Raw genomic sequence first — 19,802 nt, 5'->3', positions numbered from 1 at the left:
AATATAGTGGATCAGGAATTGTTTCTCTTGAGTTTCACATCAGATAAGCAATTAGGTAATTATGGAAACAGAATGGAACTTTAATTATAAAAGAAACCATAGATTGTTCTATTGTGATCTTCTGCAGCATTGCTGTTTCTTATAAATGAACATATTGTGCAAGCTGGGAAGAAACCATTGATTAAAATAATCAAAAGCCCTACTAGAACCTTAGACATGTTTTCCCTTTGTGAAAAAACAAAACATTCTATCTGAAGGGTTGAGAGATTTCTCTCTCTTCCAAGGCTCACTTTAATTTTAACTTGCAGATTAATTTAATTAAATCTGTTCTTACAGGGTGGTTTGGTTTTTCTTTATTTTTACATAAACTATACGAAAGCTTGGTGTACTCTGATAAATCTAGAAGATTAGAAAATTTTACCAATAGCTTTTTATCTTGATTTCCTACCAGTCATTTTCAGCTGAAGCAACTTTTTTGACTAATATGCTGTTTCCAACCACACCAGCAATCAAATACTTTTGGAAGTGAAACATCAGTAGTTGCATTTACAGGTACCTGATAAGCAGAGCAACTTTTCTGTTCCTGCTCTGAAAAGCTAGAATATCATTAAACACATGGTCAAAGAGTTCAGTCATAGGGAGGAGTCCATAATTGGAGTTATCCACCATGTTAGGCTACTAACTGAATAGTCACCACCTTTTCCCCAAACACCTCTCTTTTTTCAGTGGAGCGGGTGCTCTGCAGTCGATGCCAGCCCAGTGCAGCCACATATGTACCAATATTTCAGGGGAGATCGGGTCCAGCAGAGGCAGCACCACTTCTGCAGATGCTCAAGAGTATAAATGAGACTGGGGGGGTTCATATACAAAGTGCATGTGTGCATGCTGGCTCCTTTCTTTGGCTGGCTAATCAAAAAGCAATTCTGTACCCTGGGTGCTAGGAAGAAGGAACACTTACAGACCGCACGCTAGGCTCCATCAAGAGACTGCTGGTTACAAACAGTGATGAAAACACTACCTCTTCAGAAGAACTGTGGCTAAGAGTCCAGCACACATCCATGGGGCTCTCCGAGCCTCGGTATCAGCAGCTGCTCTTTCGTTTTCCCTCTTCCCAGGCTCATTTGCTTTCTCTTGTTCACAGATTACTCCAGTTCTAATCAAAACAAGGAGGAAAAAGCCCCACAGAACACTAGGGGGACAAAATTATACAAAGGATAAAGCAGTTGAGTAGCATTGAGACCATAGCCATTTGTAAAAGAGATTATGGCTGCAGAAGTGTTTCTTATCAATAGGGAAAATAAAGCCACAAAAGGTCCCTAGATGAGCAAACATAATGAAACCTGCCAAGATGAGTGATAAAAATTATAGAAAGAAAAATTATACAAGTCTCCAGGAAGCTGCCGGAATTAATTGTAAAACACTTTTCCTGCTACCTGAAGTCTGCACTTAATCCAAATGAAAAGCTTGCCTAAGTATGCCACAACATTGGTATTTTACCTTGTATCTGCCATTATGATATCTCCTCTCTGTTCTATCAAAGGATCGAGTATACCAAACAGCACCCAGGGCTTTTTAAAAATTCATACTGTAGAGGAAAAATTGAGTGCAGCGTTACACTCCATGTTATGCCATCTCCAGCACCCACAGAGGTTGAAAGGAAGCCATCCTGCACCATTGCTGGTAACATCTGCATGGCCACAAAGAGGCAATTCCTTCACCAAGATCTGAGCTCACACCAAGTGAAGATGCTGCTTTTTCATGCTAAGGTGACAACTCTTCTGAGGTGTTAAAAGTATTAACAAATTAATTCCTGTTCAAAGGGACCAGCAGAACATGAAGAACCCAGGGCAAAAAAAGGATTCAGTAGACTAACATAGACTTAAGTTCTAATATGTCCTCAGTCTTCTATGTGCAAAAGAAAGTAAGTCTGAAAAGGCTCTGCTGCTATTAAATAACTGCGTTTCTTATCTTGGAGTGAACATTTAATCTTTTATATACATACAAAGAAACCCCCACCTGTTTTCTTTTTCAGAGCATGGAACAGGCAGCTTAGATGGCAATTTTAATTGAATGTGTTCAGGCTGTTGCACAAGAACAGTAGTGTGTAGACCTGTGGCTGAGAAGAAAAGGCTTTCCCCTACCACCTACACCTTTACTTCATTACAAATATTCCTGCTGGTTCACACAACTCAGCTCTAAGTTTGACACTTGCAACATGTCTAGAGGCAGAATTTGAAGAAGAGACATAAATTCTAGCAGAATTCAGTATTTTAATTGCTATTTCTAATTCACATTCCATACAGGGCCAATATACCTGCTGAAATGCTTGAACGACACACCATTATTTTTTTTGTGTCTGTGTATTTAGAAATGCACATATGCACATGTATAATTTTACCCATATAAATGCACACGCAATAACTAGAAATGACATTGCTGACTGTCAAACATGGCAGACTTGCTTTTCCCTGTACAAAAAAAAAAAAAAAAAAGGAGAAGCATGGTTATGTTTGTGCTAAAATGACTAGTGTTTGCAACCTCTATGCCAAAACAGAGAATTCAGAGTCTTTATACAATAACTTGAGTCTTGTACAACAGTCCACTTAAAGAACTCAAATTACATGGTAAGATGACTACCCTAGCAGTATAAGCCAGAATAATGGTGCAATAACTGGCATGAGTCCATTCATATGGGAATGTGTAAGCCCATGCAGTCTAACAAAGGTACTAAGTCCTCTGTATGTTAATGCAAAGGATTCTTAAGATGTTTTAAGGTGTTAAAATACAAGACAGGGTGAGCTGAAATCTGTCGCTCTGAATATAGCCACTGAATACCGCGTCCCTACAAAGTAGACTAGAAGCTATTGCTAAAGCAAAGCCCTGATTAAGGTGCTCAGCATCTATGGAAGCTCTTTGCATCCCACAGTGCACAGGGTGAAGATCCACACTACCCTCACGCGTGCAGATAACGCCATCAGTGACCATGCCTCACCCCAGAACACAATCTGACTGAAAGCATTTCAGAGACTTAATAGTCCCCAGTGCAAGGTTTAAATTACATAAATTATCTACCAAAGCATGCAGAGACTGCATATTAAACCAGTCTTAATCATGATCCTAATCCTCAAGGAAGCAGGATGGACTATCACAATACCCTTATTAAAACTGTAAATTATTTCAGTGGGAGTTTGTCCTGAATGAAAACACGATCCTACAACTGTAGAAATGGAGAAAGAGAGGAAAAATACCTATCAAGGAAAAGGTGGTGGAACTAGGAATCACAGCTTCAACATACAATTAATTACAATATTAAAACACAGAAGCTATTTAAATGTGAAAAATGTTAAAATAATGTCATTTAATATTCACTTATTTTCCTCACACCATAATTCACCCATTTAAGAAAGGTGAAAAGGTTTGCTTTCTGTGCTCTTGCAGTGCAATACTGCTTCATTCAGTTAGCAAAACATTTAAATTTTCAAATTGTGTTTTGCCTTTGATTCCCAGGAATTATTTCCTTTTCATATCAGTCACAGTAAATAAACCAACTGTGATCCCCCTCTCCCCCAACAAACAAGCAAAGGTATAAATATAAAAATCAGGTAATCTGTATTTCAGAAAGCAAGCAGCAAGAGAACAGAGAAAACAAAAGCACCAGGGAATGAAAAGCTGCTTGAGTATTTCTGAAAACCTCTGAAGTTTTTACTAGTTCAATATTTATGGCCTGTTAAATAATTACACATACAAGAGCTTCATATGCTCAACTTTCACTTTCCTGCTATTCTCTCCTATTGAAATAACTGCAAGATTGATTATAGCCATAAAAAGGCAGCATCAAATCCTTTTATGACCATTCCTGTTTATGAACTGTGTGAACACATTAGACCAATAGGAAAAATATTTAAACGCCAGCATCTAAATCTTTGTAGCAGTCAACTAACAAAAGCTCAAAGTTGATCTGAGGTACAGGAACACTGCAAATGTCAATGCTGTATGAAAAAGCAACTTTCTTGCAAGGTAACATTGCTTAAGAAAAGAACAATAAAAACGTCCAAAAAGACTCAACCAGTATTTTCTATTGGTTTTCCTATTGGACTCAGCCTGAGATAAAAGCTCTAAGCACCTTCCCTTAAAAGGGAAAACACATTTTGTTTTGAACAGGTACTACTTAAAATTTTTAGCACTGGTAGAATTGGAGCACAATCATTACATACCCTAAATTCATTTACATCTCTAGGTAAGTAAAATGCTGAGACCACCACAGCCATGTAATCATCAAAACTAAGATGTAATTCACTGCCCATTAGCCACAGATAAAGTTATCCCACTACCAGGGATAAACAGCCAGGCTTTTGAGTTTGCTGAATTTCCTTTGATGTAAAATGATAATTTCATGCTTCAAGAAAAGGAACAGGATGCAGGAAAAACGATTTGGTTCCTCACCCTGTCAAAGACTTCTTATGTTAGTCCCTACAGTTTTGTGTCCTTTGAGGTCAACTTGGGGTTGCTCAAAAAGGACACCTGGAGGCATTCAAAGCAGTTACAGTGGTTAAGGAACCAGAGGCCCTTAGGATAAAAAGGACTTAAAAATCTGCACTAGACTATAAGCCACGATCCGTAGGGAACTACTAGTCGGCCAACAGACCTCAAATAAGTGTTGTCCATCTCTAGTGTACTGTTAAACACTTTCATGGAAAGGAGTTTTCAAGAGTCTGGAACCTTCTGCTAAGTAGACTTGGAAGCTAAGTTGCATACTAAAGACATAAAAATGAATTCATTTTTAAGTTATATTTTAGATGTGGTAAAGCTTTGACAGAGGTGAGTGAACAATGCAAAAACTGTATCCTGGTTGTAGAACTGTGTCATTTCCAGTTACCTGACAAAATAATCTGAAATGAGAGACTACATACAAGGACAGGCTGAGGGAACAGCATTTGTTCACCCATCAGAAGAGAAGGCTAATGGAGGATTTTATTGCTGCCTTAAACTACAAAATGGGAGGGACTAGAGAAGATGGAGCCAGACTGTTCTCAGAGGTGCACAGTGACAGGATGGGAGGCGACAGACACATGCTGCAACAAAGGAAAATCTGGTGAGATATAGGGACTTTTTTCATTAATAAATATGGTCAAACCTGAGGACAGGGGTCCACCTTGAGCAGGGGATTGGACTAGATGACTCCCAGAGCTCCCTTCTATCTTAAATTATTCCATGACTTCATAGAGAGATTATCATGAGCTGTTTTCATTTTACTCTGTCTCAATAAATTTGATCTCATTGACAAATCAAAGCTTTCATCATTAGCCCTACAAACCAGTCTGGGCATCTGCAAAATGAGACTGCCTCTTTTGTGCCTTGCCACTGGGAGGGTCCTGTAGCTCTAGCAATGTTTCCACACCCCGTACCCTGTCCTATATTTGTTTTACAGATGCGGTCCTCAGCGGCTGCAATCTAGCAGTGCCCCCAACAGCCTGCCAAGGACAGTGACGGGGGGACAATTGCAGGGGGTCAGCAACAAGACTAGCAAAGCTGCTGTATTCTATGTTGGCAATCGCCAGTTAGTGTAGTGAGAGTGTTGTTAAAATGCACACCTGCGTATCTGACATTAACATCACCTTATTCAATTCCCTGAATGATCTGTAACAAATCAATCCAACAGAATGGTCTTTAACTTACACGTTCCACTGCATTTACAATCCCTCACCATCTTATCACATATATACAAACAGATCTGCTCTTAATGTTGGGGGGAAAAAGATAAGGCGGGGGGGGGGGGGGGGGGGGGGGAATCCTCTCTGTTACTGCCCCAGGTCCTAAAACCTGGTATCTGGCTGTGCCTGGCTGATTTGGCCTAGTTTTTATTTTGCTACTTGAAGTTCAATGGCCCAGTGTATGTGACAGTCCACCCTTCTCCCAGGGTAAGTTCTCCAGGAGCAGGGAACAGTTTATTAAGTGACTTTCCACAACAGCGCAGTAATGTCACCAAACTCACTCAGTCATGCAGGAGACCTGTATCAAAGAAGAATAATAGAGACGTAATATCCTTTGGGGTGAGCGGAGAGCTAGGAGAGCACTGTGCATTTGGGGGCGAGCAATACTGTCAATACTACCAACAATTACAGAATTTTGCATTTGGGCAACTTAATAGAAAATGAGGACAGAACTGACCACCACTGTGAGAGATCAGCATAAGCAGCAACAGCACACAAAATGCCCAGGACCATGGAAAATACCCATTAAAAATATAACTGTCAAGTTTAGATACATCTCCTGGAACGACTAGTGAAATGTACTTCAAAATAAAAAGGACTGCATGAACTGCTACTCTATTTCAAACCAACATTCACGCTTTGATTTTATATTCCATTTCCATTTAAAAATCTCTTTCCAAGACTGCTGCTTATTAAACCTGCCCTATTAAATCATTCCCCTATTAAATGCAATATGAATTCAGGTTTCCCCTTCTCTTTTTCTTCCTCATAACACCCTACTGTACGTTCCTGTATAACAATTTCTGCTCTTAACTAGGAGAATGTCACATATCTGATAAAGAAATAAGTGGTGAGTTTATGCTGCCTGCATTCCTCGATCTCATTATATATACAATGTCCTAAGGCAAGAGTTTGCCAGCTTAGGTTTTCACTTGCTCTATCCTTTTAATTTGTGTTCCCATCAGTGCTGTTACTGTTTGTTAGCATTTGTTTTTATTTTTCTCTAGAGATTTTTTGTTTAAGTCACTGGTTAAATAATCAAAATACTTCAGAGGGAAATTTAAAATTTCCTTCTTGTAAAAAAGCAGAATGATTCAGTACCTGCACTGGAACAGCATTAGGTGGATAACATTCATTTTGCTGGAGGTCTCTGTTAGCTGAGTAAGAAAAATGACTTCCCTTCCCCCTCTCTCAGCTTCAAGAATCTGGATAGGAAAATAGCAAGGAATCTTTTCATATGCATAAGCAAAGCCTGTGTGTATCAGCAGCAGCTGCACCACAGCTCTAGGGTGATCACCAAGCCACACTGCACTGATTTTAGTGAGAGCGATGAAAAATAAGTCTGGGGCTCTGGCCATGATGGGCTCTCCAATGGGAGCGTATGTGTAGGCTACCAAAGATCTCCTGCAGTTGGCATAGGCATGCTGCTGTATAACCTTGCAGCAAACAGTTATAAGATCCTCAGTGTTCGAGCCTACTCTGAGGTCAAAAATATTTTCTGTATCTCAAAACAGCTGCTGGTGAGGTACGTGGGAGTCGCAGGCGTTGGGCTGACAGAGGCACTAACTCTACTCCCACTACTTCCAGATACTTTGCTATCCTTTTTAATGATTTGTGTGGAGCTCCTTGCATACTAACAAGCTGGCATGATGAAGATGAAATCCATTATCACTTCAGAGCACCTTCAGCAGCGGCAGTTTTGCACCCACTCTAGGCTCTCCCTCACGGCAGGCAGGGAGAAGCAGCAATGGCTGATGTAAAACAAGAGGACAAGCCTGCTTCTCCCTGGCTATTTTCTTGGCATGTATCCTGCAAGGCCACAGTGGTTCATTTGCTTTACATACAAGCAGTCATCCTTTCCTGAACCAATCGCTGAATGTAAAAAGGCTTTGTCAAGGAAGATGAGGCTAGAAGTTGGCATGCCCAAGTACTCATTCTTGCCCTTCCCCACCAGGAGTACCACTGCAGCACAGCTAAATGGTGTTTCTTTGTTCTGTCTCACCCACCATCCCACTTCTTTTCATTTGTTAAGTATGATTCTCAAAAGAACTTTCTTCTCTTCAATATTAAATTCCTCCTCCCTCTTCTCCCTCCCCCAGCCTCAATCAACACAACTTCTTAAATTGCGAATTTGGTCCCTTCTGCCCCTTGTGGATAGCACTAATTTCTGAGTTCACATGATTTTGCTTCTCTTGATTTAGGGGCTCAATCTGCTTCCACACAGAAACAAAAAAAATAATACCCACCCCCCCTCAACTGGCAGTATTTCTGATGATGACTTCAGAGAGAACAGATCCAGCCCACAAGACACCCCTGAGTAGATCAGCTCACAGAAAAGGGGGACACATTTCTTTGCAACCTTAATATAAATTAAGTGAGACAAAATAAATTCAGCAGCCAGATAATAGCACTGAAAAACTGACAGATGGCAGAACACTGAGATTTAGTGGTGACACACGTTACATGAATAATTCACTTGGACAAACCTATGGATGTGAGAGCATGTTTAGGTTAAGGATCTGGCTTAAAGAAAAATGAAGAAAGCTAACCAGTTTCTTATTTGTAATGACCCATTTCAAACCAAAAGCCTGGATAACCATCTTCTCCAAAATCAGCCCATGCTAGAAATTAATCAACCTTCAACTAGCACCAAAACCCACAAGAGCGGGAAGTCCTATAGATCTCATCAGTTGACAATTCAATGGGACTCAAAAGATACCCTTATAGCTACCACTCCCAGCCACATTCAGTGGCTTGAAGAAAACACAGTTTAAAAAAAATAATTGCATGAATAGCAGAAAAGGCCCCAGACATCACAGGTCCAACAGAAGTCTGTCCAGCTGTGATGCCATCTTACCTATCTGACAGGAGACAGGTCAAGCTGTCCTGAACACCTGGGGATGGGTTACATCCCTAGAGAGGATATTAAGTACAAAGCTGAGCAACTTCAGTGATCTGGGAAACAGAAAGAGCAAAGTACTGTCCTGGTTTTGCAGTGGGGTTATCTAACAAAACAAACAAAAGACCACAAACTGTTACCTTTAACCGAGCATTAGAGATGGGGACACAACATCCCTAACTACCAATAGAAGAGCACAAAAATATTTAAAAACACACCACAAAAGCATTCAGAAAATAAAAAGCCATTTAGCAGGTGGCTAGATGCTGAGAGGAACTGCCTTGTTTTCATCATATTCTAAGCTGGAAATACTCCTAAAATGCAACAGTCAGCATTATCAATGCTCTTAACCTCCCTAGCTTGCATGGATTATGGACAATGTCCCAATGTTGCATTAATCGAGGAATAACCCTAGATCCTGGCAGAAGTGCTGGCAATTATGTGGCCTGTCTGAAAGCAATTGATTTTATAAAGCAGTTTGATATTGCCAGAGGTGAGAAATCTCCGTTTCTCAACCTGCCCCTTCCCTAGGGAAAATCCACAGTGTGCAGGCTCCTCCAAAGGGCTGTGCTGCATTTCTAAGCAGGAGAATGAGACCGTCATAGGGGCCTGCCATCATTCCTCAGCCACATGGAGAAAGTTCAGCCTTGTTTGCATCAAGGAGAAAGAAAATGGGACTGGAGGTAGGGACCATACAGGAACGTCCAACTATATGTCTTTCCTCTCACTACATTCTCCGTCTGTCATTACAGCCTCTTTTGTGCCCTTAAATAACATTTACACACACAAAGAGCTAGGCCTTTTATGCTAAGGGTACAAATTAAAAGCAAAGCCTAACACTCCAGTTTCTTGTTTAATAGTCCACCAGGTTTATGGCTCACTGCTGTCTTGACCAGCGGTGGTAGGAAGACCTACAAACATATGTGAATTAACCCCACAACCAGCACTGTGCTTATGCATTACCAGGTTGATTCTGTTTCCTCACAGAGCAGATTGGATCAGCCTTTGAGATCACACATACTTTGACAAGGATACAAAACATGTGGGAAGAATGTCCTTACCGTGCAATTAAAGCCTACAGCTGTTAACAGTCATAAGATTAAAACTACTTGATCTTCATCTGATTAAGTGTGAACTTCAGATCTGAATAATCCTGTAAAACAAGTTCCAAAATTCTAGCTACAGACATTTTTAAGATTTGAAGGCAAGCTTTTGATTGGTACAGACAGAAACATTGGTTTCTCTTGTGAGCTAGCCACAAGTCAGACATAGACTTGTCTTAAGTATCTTGTGAACATCGAGACACAAGTTCATGGATCCATCAAACAAAAATTGATCTATTTTGGCTAAAACTCATAACAAAACCTAAATATCCTGTGCTGAGACAAAGCATGGTAAATCTGCTTGAGAGTGCTACAAACAAATAAAATACAGCACAGTTATATGCCACAGTCTTCGAGCTGGTTTCAAAGCCCTTATATTTAAAAAAAAAAAAAAAATTAAGAATTGGTCCATACAGGTACTGCTACTTTCCCTAGGAATTCTCTTAGGCATGTACTACAGAATGGGAACAAACTTCCTGTGTCAAGGTGACACTGGCCCACTCCCATTAGCAGCAGGGAGATGTTTCAAGGGCCATCTATTTTTCTGAACAGAAGAACCACCACAGAAATGCTGACTTTAGTCTCACAAGGTTTCAAGCGGGGAGAGGCGGGCAATCACACAAACCTGAACAAATTACTTTCCTCTCAGGACCGCAGACTCATAGTGTAACAATCAGAGGCTCAGGTCAAGTCTCTTTTGCAATACTTAAGTTGTAGGCTGATTTCCCCAGAGGATGAAGTAAGTCGGGGAAAAGTGGAAGGTGAAATGGCTAGAAAAGGAATGGAAGATGATTAAGAGAAATCGTCAGGGATCTTAGCAATGCATGGCCTATACACAGTCCACGCTATAGCCTCTGACAAGAGATTTACAGACAGAGACTGCAGTGAATGGAGCTGCTTAGTTATTCAGCCCCGCTCCAGGCAATCAGGCAGTGGAAGTAGCATTAGTAAGATAGCTTTTGACTAAGGAGGATGCAGGGTGAAAGACCAACACATACAGTACATAAATATGTTAATGTAGTTACTGAAGTAATTTTTTCTGTAGCCTGTATATGGCTGTGAAAATGATTCCATTCATTTTATGCAAGGGAAGTGCATTAATCTTTCTTAATTAGGGAGAAAGTAGGACTGGTACTAGGCTTAAAAATAAAAGTATGGTTAATTTTGAAGGCTTCTATGTGCCCCATTCTGGTGAAATCCAATAAAATACTTCCTCCAACATGGCTTCTGACTCATGGGAATGTATTTGTGAAGTACTTACTGGAAATTCAATAGAATGGCTTGTACTAGTTTCTTGGTCTGTCCAAGAACAAATCTGCAGATGTACATAAGCACACAAATAGAAGTCTATATATTAGTGTTTTCATTAAAATATCCCTGGGATTCCCTTCAACTCAACATCAGACAACCTTCACAGTTCTAGAACAATGGAGCACAAATGGACCTCCTTGGAGAGTCAAAAGAACAAGATAAAATGCGCTACATGAAAATCAAGCATGTCCTTTTACTTACTGAATCAATGGGTTTTTAAAAGGTGTTAGCTGCAGTTAACATCTGTCATACATAAAGTCTCAGCTTTAGTTATTTTACATTGCACATCTTTGATCTGCTACCTTTTTCTTCATTTGTTCTCAAAGGCAAAAAAAAAAAATTGAGCAATATTTTAACATTGCAAAGTTCCTCTCCAATGACAGAAGTGCTGTCTGCAGTGACGATAAATCCCAATATGTTACCATGCAAAATGCTGCAAGTCTGAGTTTCCAAAAGGCCTGGTCCCAGGTGAGTGTGAATCTTCATGCACCACTGCTGATCATGAGCTCTACAACCAGATAAACTATAAACAGAGCTAGAGATGTTTTCAATTCCGTTACAGACAGAAATACAAACTACTTAGTTCTGCCTGTATCACAACCTGGAAAACTGGTTTGAAAGTTTGGAAACCAGATGATTTGAATGACCCGAATCTTTTGTGTCTTTACTTTCTGCTCTTACAGAAGGAAAAGTTGACAGATCATCCTGCAAGTGCTGGGAATAAGACCTCCAGTTTCTCTACGCTTTGATAAGACAACATGTCTGAGAAACAGCAGGTTTTTGTGCTACTCACTGCATGCTGCTTCTGATTCATCTGACCCATCAGGACATTCTTCTTCACCATCACATTTCCACCTGGCTGGGATGCAGTGGCCGTTGTCACAAGTGAAATCTGACTCAGCACAAGTTTTCTTCGCTGCAAGGGGAAGGGGAAAAAAAAAAAAAAGCACTTGTCATGAATATAAGCAGTGCAAAAGACCTCCATTGCATCCAGTCCCACTAAGGATGATACCGATTGCCCTGTATTGAGAGGATTCACTTCACATTCAACATAGCTTCTTCATGACAGAGTCAAACAGGTATCAAAGATGGGTGTTTCTTCTTGCTAGAACTCTTATCCCTCCATTATTTAACATAGTTTCACTCTCTTACGTCTTTTTCCAGACATTCAAAAACCAGGGGTGTTCTTTTTCAAAATAATTTTTTAAGGCTTCTACTACAAAAAGCTACTGCCTACATGGAACTCAAAGTGTGCTGCATGATTTACAGAGAGGTAAGACAAACAAGTCTCACCTTTGAGGTACTGTTATCTAAGTAATAATGTTTTTATCTATGCAATCTATTCATGGCTTTTTAGTACATCTGTCACCATAGTAGACGATCATAAAGCACCCCTCCAAACACTAAAAAAAATTTCATTAAATGTCAACCACCCCATGCTCTTTGCTTTGCTTGCATTAATCTAGGGCTTGAAAAAGATGCAAGACATGAACTCAAGCAATTAATTGGTCTGTTCCTCTGTGCCAGCAGCACAGCACAATCAGTGCCCTGTAATACAAATCAGCATCTTCTCACCACAGCAGAAAGAAAGTAATCTATAGATATCCGGCCCCTTCAGTCCTTGGCCTCAGTGTCAATGTGATCACCAGTCACTCACCGCTTTTGCAATGGTGACTTTAGTGGCTTTTCTGCCAGGAATTGGACTGAACAGCCATACCATGAGAGTTGTGAGCAATGGCTCAGTCTCAGTGTTACCACCCTTGAAGTGCAAGACTCTGTGGCTAACTGGTATCTATCTACCTTTGTTAGCGATCAATTTAGATAGGAAGCGGTGACGGGGAGAAGATTTGTTTCTTCCCTCTGCAAAGCTGCTGACAACCTAATAGGATCACAGGAAAATTCAGGTAGTAAAGGACCTCAGGAGGTCATCAAGTCCAACCTCCTGCCCAAGACAGGGTCAGCTCTGAGGTCAGACCAGGTTATGCTGGGTTTTATCCAGTCCGGTCTTAAAAATCCTCAAGATGGAGACAGCGCAACCTCCCTGGGCAATCTGTTCCACCGCTTAGCTGCCCTCACAGTGAGGTTTGAGCTTGATAGCTATTCTCTGATATAAGTCATGTGCACATATCATCGTCACATCAGTATTTCTTCCAGCAAACATTTTCAGAGCATTAAACACAACAGATAAGCCTCCAGGGTTTGATTACCCACTCCCCTCCTCCTTTTTTTCTTACATGAGCTGCTGTCAGGGAGGGAGCCACGTTAAATATCGGTCACATGCCCACACAGGAAACAAGAAGCATTACTGTGTGAGGTGCTGGAGAGGTCTACATGGCCGAAATCAAGTATTCATGTTCTAAACACAAAACGTGCAGCTTCCCTGAGCAGGCATCCAGCAGGAAGACACTGCAAAGCGTCACAAAGCAGCTGTACAATCTCTCAGGATGCACTTTATAAAGAGAACATAACATTTACTCCCCTTCTGTTGCTAAATGAGCCAGATTTCGGGGAAAAAAAAGGACAATTTTCTCTTCAGTCATTCAGAACCAGATATTATGAACTAACATAGGAAAAAAAACCCACCCCATATAGACCAAGAGTTTTACAAGAGACCAGTGATACTAAGAATCCAGTCTCATCTTCCAAAGACGTTGTACATCTGTTATCCGAGGGAACAGACCTTCCCTTGAACATCTCCAGTTAGAAAACAAAAACTTGTGAAACAGAATATCAAGCATCAGTTCTTATTTATTTAATGTAAGTTTGATTTAATTAATCTGATGTATTTAACGGTCAGAAACTCTGACCAGATACAGATGGGGTATGCATGCATAAGCAAAGTCGGAGCACTCCCCTGCTCACTGGGAAGCTGACTGGGTAAAATGTTGGTATCTACTGTTAGGGGAAGGTTATGGCATCTACAAATGAAACAATTACATCTTCATCCAGAAAGCAGAGACTAGTATAATACCGGACACATAAGAAACATAATTTTAAAAACGTGTTTAGTTTTATACCAGCTCTCTCAATGTCCTAATGTCTTGCTTTCCACAGGAAAGCTGTCCTTTGACTCATTTTCTAGAGATCCAGACATCAACACAACTACTTTTCTACCTCACAATAAACCTCTCCTTTTTTCCATCAGGCTAACATAACACTCCGATCACTGTTATTTCCGGGACATGTGGACGCAAGCGCGAGCGAGGGGGTCAGCCACAGAAAAGAGCGTAACAGGCATTCCCTGCAACACGGCCAACCTGCTCACAGCAGATGGTGGCACTGATTGCTTTGTTCCCCTGACGCTGCTCTTCGGCAGCACAATTAATAGATTGCCAGGATTCACAAAAGGGGGAGAAAAGCATTACTGACAGTCCCAGGGCATCATTTGGAAGGTGTTAACATGCTCCCCCAGTGCAGCTCCCCTTCACAAAATGAAGTTGGGCACAACCGCTCATCAGTGGTGGCCTAACAAAAAAGCACCATCCCTGTCCGCATGCCCACCCGAAGGTCCAACAATCCTGTGCCAGATAAATCAGCAGGATACAAATGCATTTGGTCCTTTGTTTGAATCTAAGCTGTCCCATCTCTTAAAGGAGCATGATTAAGGGAGGGGGAGTGCAAACCTGTCTATGATTATTAGACTTCCTTACACTTTTTTTTTTACTGTTTCTGCGTTTTATTATTTATATTTTATATACTATATTTTATTTGTTATTATTTTTTACTACTATTACTCCAACACATTGGGTCACGGCTCTGCAGACTGTCTTAATTCCAATAAATTCTGCTTTGTGTTGCAAACAGCAACCCAGATTATTCAAACTGCAACAATACTGAAGCACTGTCTCATTTCTCACCTCTAATGCAAGACTAGAATCACTTTATTTCCAAACAGATTCACCTTCTGGCACTCAATCATCATGTCTCTGGGATCACAACACAGGCAGGGAGCAGTTAATTAAAATATCAGCTCTCTGTCTTTTTCTTCCTTTTTCTTTTTCAAGCCCGATAACCTTTTCTATTAATCTCCCATGTTATACACCTTTCTTCTATCAATTCTCTATTAAAAAATTCATTGACGCTCACACCATAAATTGTCAGTGGTGCATTAAAATGCAAAATAAATAAATACATCCCTTTTAGACAATGGGGAGGACACAGGTTCATTTTATGGTTTCACCTGGCTCAGAAATAATTTTCCTTAGCTAATTGTTCCCCTGAGATCCATTTCCTTTGCCGTAAGCAGCCCAGGCAGCTCTGCTCACATGTCTCTTCAAAATGAACATAAACAAACAAGAGTAAGTAGTCACAGCATCCCTGCGCCTCTGCTCCTCGGGGGGCAAACCGATACCTGGAACAAGAAAAGAGAAGGCTACTGAAGCGTACACAGAGCCTTTCATCTTCTTCCCTGCTCGGATGCAGAGAGTGACACCAAAGAGACTGCCTTTCTTTTGACTCTTGCTTGATTTGCCTTTGGTACCTGCTTTTCCTTTCTCACATCTGCAGCGGGACAGATATGTCAGAAACTCCAGGGTGGAAGTCGGCATCTGTGCGACCATGGGGCTCAGATCCCATGGGGAATGAGCCCTGGCTTGGGCAGCTTTCCAAAGGAAGGCTTGGTCAAAGGATGTCATTCCTGCTTCTCTTCTCCCAGGAAGAAAGGTAAGGGGGGAAATGAAGGTTTCAGCTTTATCCAGCCATGACAGAAAAACACCTTAACACACTGAATTTTAAACCTAACTGCATCAAACAAACATGGTCCCTCATTTTGCAAAATGTCCTTTTCCTCTCCATTACTCACATCTCTTATTCTGAACTGCAAGTAAGGATTCAGGGTTCATCCCTGCAGCAAATTAAAACCAGAGAACCCAAGGAGACTGATTTAGAATATGAATGTTTATAGAGGGAATTCATAAAAAAGCAATCACTGGGGATATATATAATTAGATTGGAGGAAATAAATACATACTGAAAGGACCAAATCTTGAACTTGCTAGGAGCAGGGACTGGATGATTTAAAACGTGACTTCTACCTTCCAAAAATACCGCTCTCTGAAAGATCAAATCCCTGACCCTAAAGCCAAACAGGTATCTGAATCTAACTGAAAGGTCCAGGATTTATTCTTTTTTTCCTCTTTCTAATAAAACCCAACATCCTCCCACCACCCCCACAAGCCCTTAGTCACTTAATTTAACCTCACTTAACTTTTGCTTCAGTTCTAGAGGCTTTATGGGGCCGGAACGTCTTTACAATTACTCTTTGTAAGATACCAGGCCCTCTGTGATTCAACTTCCAGTTCATGCCTCTTGTTTATTCCTATTTTGCACATTTGTAATACTACAATAGTGTCATTTTTCCTAACTTTCCCAAACCAACACAGCTGAAGAGCAGAGTGAACATATTCCCTCTCATCATCAACAGTTCTGTGAGCAAACCTATAGCTATTCAACGGCAGCAGTGATATAAAAGCACATTTTCTGGTAACAACTTGCCTGTAAAGGACAGTTAATACAAAGGTTTCCCCCCATCCCAAGAGAATGAACCTCTACGTAATAATACCAGACTCTAAACACAGGATTTTTAGATTAAGGTTTTGTTCAGTCTCTGGGTCGTGTATCCAAACAGAAAACCAGGCTGAGAGCATCCTTGAGCATCAACCTATGAAGACCCCGCAGATCCCCTTTTTCCCCCATTGTTGAGATGGGATTGTTGAGATCCCCTTTTCCCCCCAACTGTTGACCAATTTCCACCAATTCTGAAAGGGGGGAAAGATGTGAAAAATAAGTCTACTCCTATAAGTTTCATAAAATTGGTAGCTGAATAGAGAACAATCAAAATTACAGCTCCGCAGAGGGAGATGAGGGCAGAAAGAGGCCACTGGGCCAGTCCGCGGCATGTGCTGCCAGCCAGCTGGGTCCATGCAGCTTCTGCATCTCATACCCCAGGTAGGTTTATTGCAGAGAGAAGACAGCAATTAGGGATTAAAAAACAAATGACCAAGAGCCCCAGACACTAAAAACATTGAAAAACTTTGTTTTCATCTGTTATGCTACCCTCATTCCTTTACACAGATCCTGCTCCTGTTTTAACTTCTGAATCAACACCAGACCTCCCATGAAGCTGTGTATCTGTTCTCATTTGCAGACAGTATTCAGCCTTCTTGTGGAAAATAGTTTCACCTAAGCCGCTGAAAAAATAAAATAAAATAAAGTAAAAGGCCATACAATGAAAGTTTTGCTGTGATCCTTCTGCAGCAATAAAATAGCACAATGCTGTAGGATGTGAGAATGGGAAGATGATGGTAGGCCAGAAAGAGAAACTGAAATTCATAAAACAGGGTTTCGTTTCACGCTGGGAAACTTCAATGGCAACTTTGATCAGTGGCTTATCAGAGCCACTGACAAGACTCCATACAAGAAGAAGAAAAGTAGCATCACATGAGTTCAGGAGCTTAACACAGAGCGTCGCCATCACTCAGCCCTGAGAGGTACCAACAGCGGCTTGAAGTGTAACGTTGGCCACAAGCTAGCTTTTCCCAGAATAAAATACATCATTATTACGGCTCACTCTGCCCTTAAGGACCTCAATTAATCCAGTCTCACAGTGAGCAAAAATCACCCCAGTTGAACCATTTGCTTGGCCCAGTGAGGTTTTCTGCTTACCAAGAGAAAAGCAGGGGCTGGGCTCATTTTCCAGCTCTTGACAGAGATTCTGGGCTATGCCAAACTTGACAGGAAACAGGTATCTTCCATTTATATAACCTCAGTCAACTCCTGATCGCAAACGCAGCCACCACGACATTGCAGATGCCCCTCCCAAACAAAAATTCCCAGCAATACAAGAAAGCAAATTGGTTTTTAATTTTTTTTTAAGTTTGAAGTTATGTTCAATGCAAACTTGACATATACTCCCACACACAGAGCACTCTTGGAGCAGGAGACTGAGCCCCAACCATGCACTTCATCAACGTCCCTGCACTTCAAAAGAAGTCTTTGGTATTGATCCCAAATTCTTTGACCAGGTTATATACCCAAAGGACGTCTTAGTCCTCTTACAGAGATTTGAAAATCGTAACCTACATCTGACAATATTGCAGCCCGAGTACTCTCAATTCCTGCTGTTGACTAACGTGGTATCGATTTTGCAAGGGAGGAAGTGTAACAGGGAGTGTACGACAATCCACCCCGCTGTGATTTCCTGGTCACAGCAGGTGGGCAAACAGTCCTCCATCCCTGGCCATGCCCAGCTGCCCACGCTTTAGGCACCCAAACACCAGATGTTGGGAGCCCGATCCCACCAGCAGCACCTCTGCCAGGGCTACGGTATCGGCTGCAGGCAGCCCCTCGCTGCCAAATCCTCAGCATGGGAAATTCCAGGAACATGTTGTTTTGCAGCTACAAAATGACAACAGATAAGATCTGAGAGTTGAAATGTCAGGAAATCCTAGTGGATGTGGACTGTCGAGTCCTTTTAATTTGCAGACAACTAAGGATACCTTGAACCAATGAAAGGGAATATTTAACCGCTCTCTGAATCCGGCCACTTTTTGCATGCTGCCATCTCAGCAGGCAATTACATTTATAAAGCAAGATTAATCAGATCACCTCAAACAGCCGGTGTTCAGATACAGACCACAGTCCCTTTGATACTCCACCAGAAACACATTTTAAAGAAGCTTCTCCCCCAGATCCCCTGAACTGGCCTCAGAAAACAATGCCCAGTTGACAGAAGCCTAGTCAGAGGGTTTGGGATTGATTGAAGCTGCTATTACAGTAACCAAAACACGCAGCTGCTGAGTCTAAACTAGCCCCTCTGATCAATCAAATCAATTAAATTAAAAGCAGAAAAAGAGATGTCACATGTGATTTTTTGTTAGTATCAAAGGTATCCACCTTTGTGCATTTTAAATGGTAGTATGTGTAAGCCTCCTATTTAGAATTATTTAAATACATTTTCATGTTTAATGCTGAGAGTAATGTGAAGAAAATGGCAGCACCTAATTGCAAGCTAGGGAAAGCTATGGAAAAAACACAGAATGCTGAAACCGCATTTTGTTCTCATGTATGAAATTAAAGTGACTTCAACTAACAAATACATGCCTTCATTGCTAAATTTACTGATGTAATCAAGGCAGAACTGAACAAAATTTTTCCCCAACCTGTCCTCAGGTTGCTCTGTTTTTTCCCAAATATACAAACTGGTCTAATGAATACAGCGTTTGTCCTTAAAAAAACCATGCTTTAACAGTAGGAAAAGCAGGAACTCCAGAAGAGAATTCAAGGACACAATGACCACTTGGCCTGGTGTGCTCCTTCAAGGGCATTAGAGGTCTGTAAAACATGCTACTTGGGTATTCAAGACAAGTTTCCCCTTTGGAGTTTGAAGGCTTCAGCAGGGCGCTGGGGCTTTGTCTTGCCTGGGGAGCTTCTCAGCTGCGAACAGCTTGGGCAGAGAACTCGAGCGCTGCCTCACTTCAGAGGAACGTGCTCCACTCTCCTTCGGGCAAGGCTCCTTCCAACATCTGCTCCCTTTATTTTTCCTTCAGCTTTCTTGGTTTTTTTAAGATCCACTTGTAAAGCATCAGTGATCTTTTAAGCTGTGCAAAACCAGGTTTTGTGACAATTTCCTCATTGCTATTTTCCAGGACCCCACATCACCTCAGTGTTCAAGTCTCTAGAGTTTAAAAAACCAAAACAAACCCAACAAACAAACAAAAAACCCCAAACAACAAACCCACAAGAAAACCAACCAACCTCCCCCCCATTCTACTTGTAAAT

General features: G+C 41.2%; 1 protein-coding gene across 2 annotated transcripts in view; it reads right to left on the bottom strand.

The window, feature by feature from the left end:
* The window catches only part of LRP8 (LDL receptor related protein 8), a 194,371-nt gene that overhangs the window by 63,708 nt on the left and 110,861 nt on the right, over nt 1–19,802 (bottom strand). For both annotated transcript variants that reach the window (XM_075710192.1, XM_075710193.1), the window contains exon 3: nt 11,818–11,940. In XM_075710192.1, the coding sequence (XP_075566307.1) occupies nt 11,818–11,940 (123 nt within the window). The remainder of the gene's footprint in view (nt 1–11,817; nt 11,941–19,802) is intronic.

This window comes from Pelecanus crispus, chromosome 5 (assembly GCF_030463565.1).
Source record: "Pelecanus crispus isolate bPelCri1 chromosome 5, bPelCri1.pri, whole genome shotgun sequence".
In the NCBI taxonomy this organism is placed as follows: Eukaryota; Metazoa; Chordata; class Aves; order Pelecaniformes; family Pelecanidae; genus Pelecanus; species Pelecanus crispus.
The sequence above is the reverse complement of the archived record's forward strand: the minus strand, read 5'-3'. Positions and strand labels throughout refer to the sequence as shown.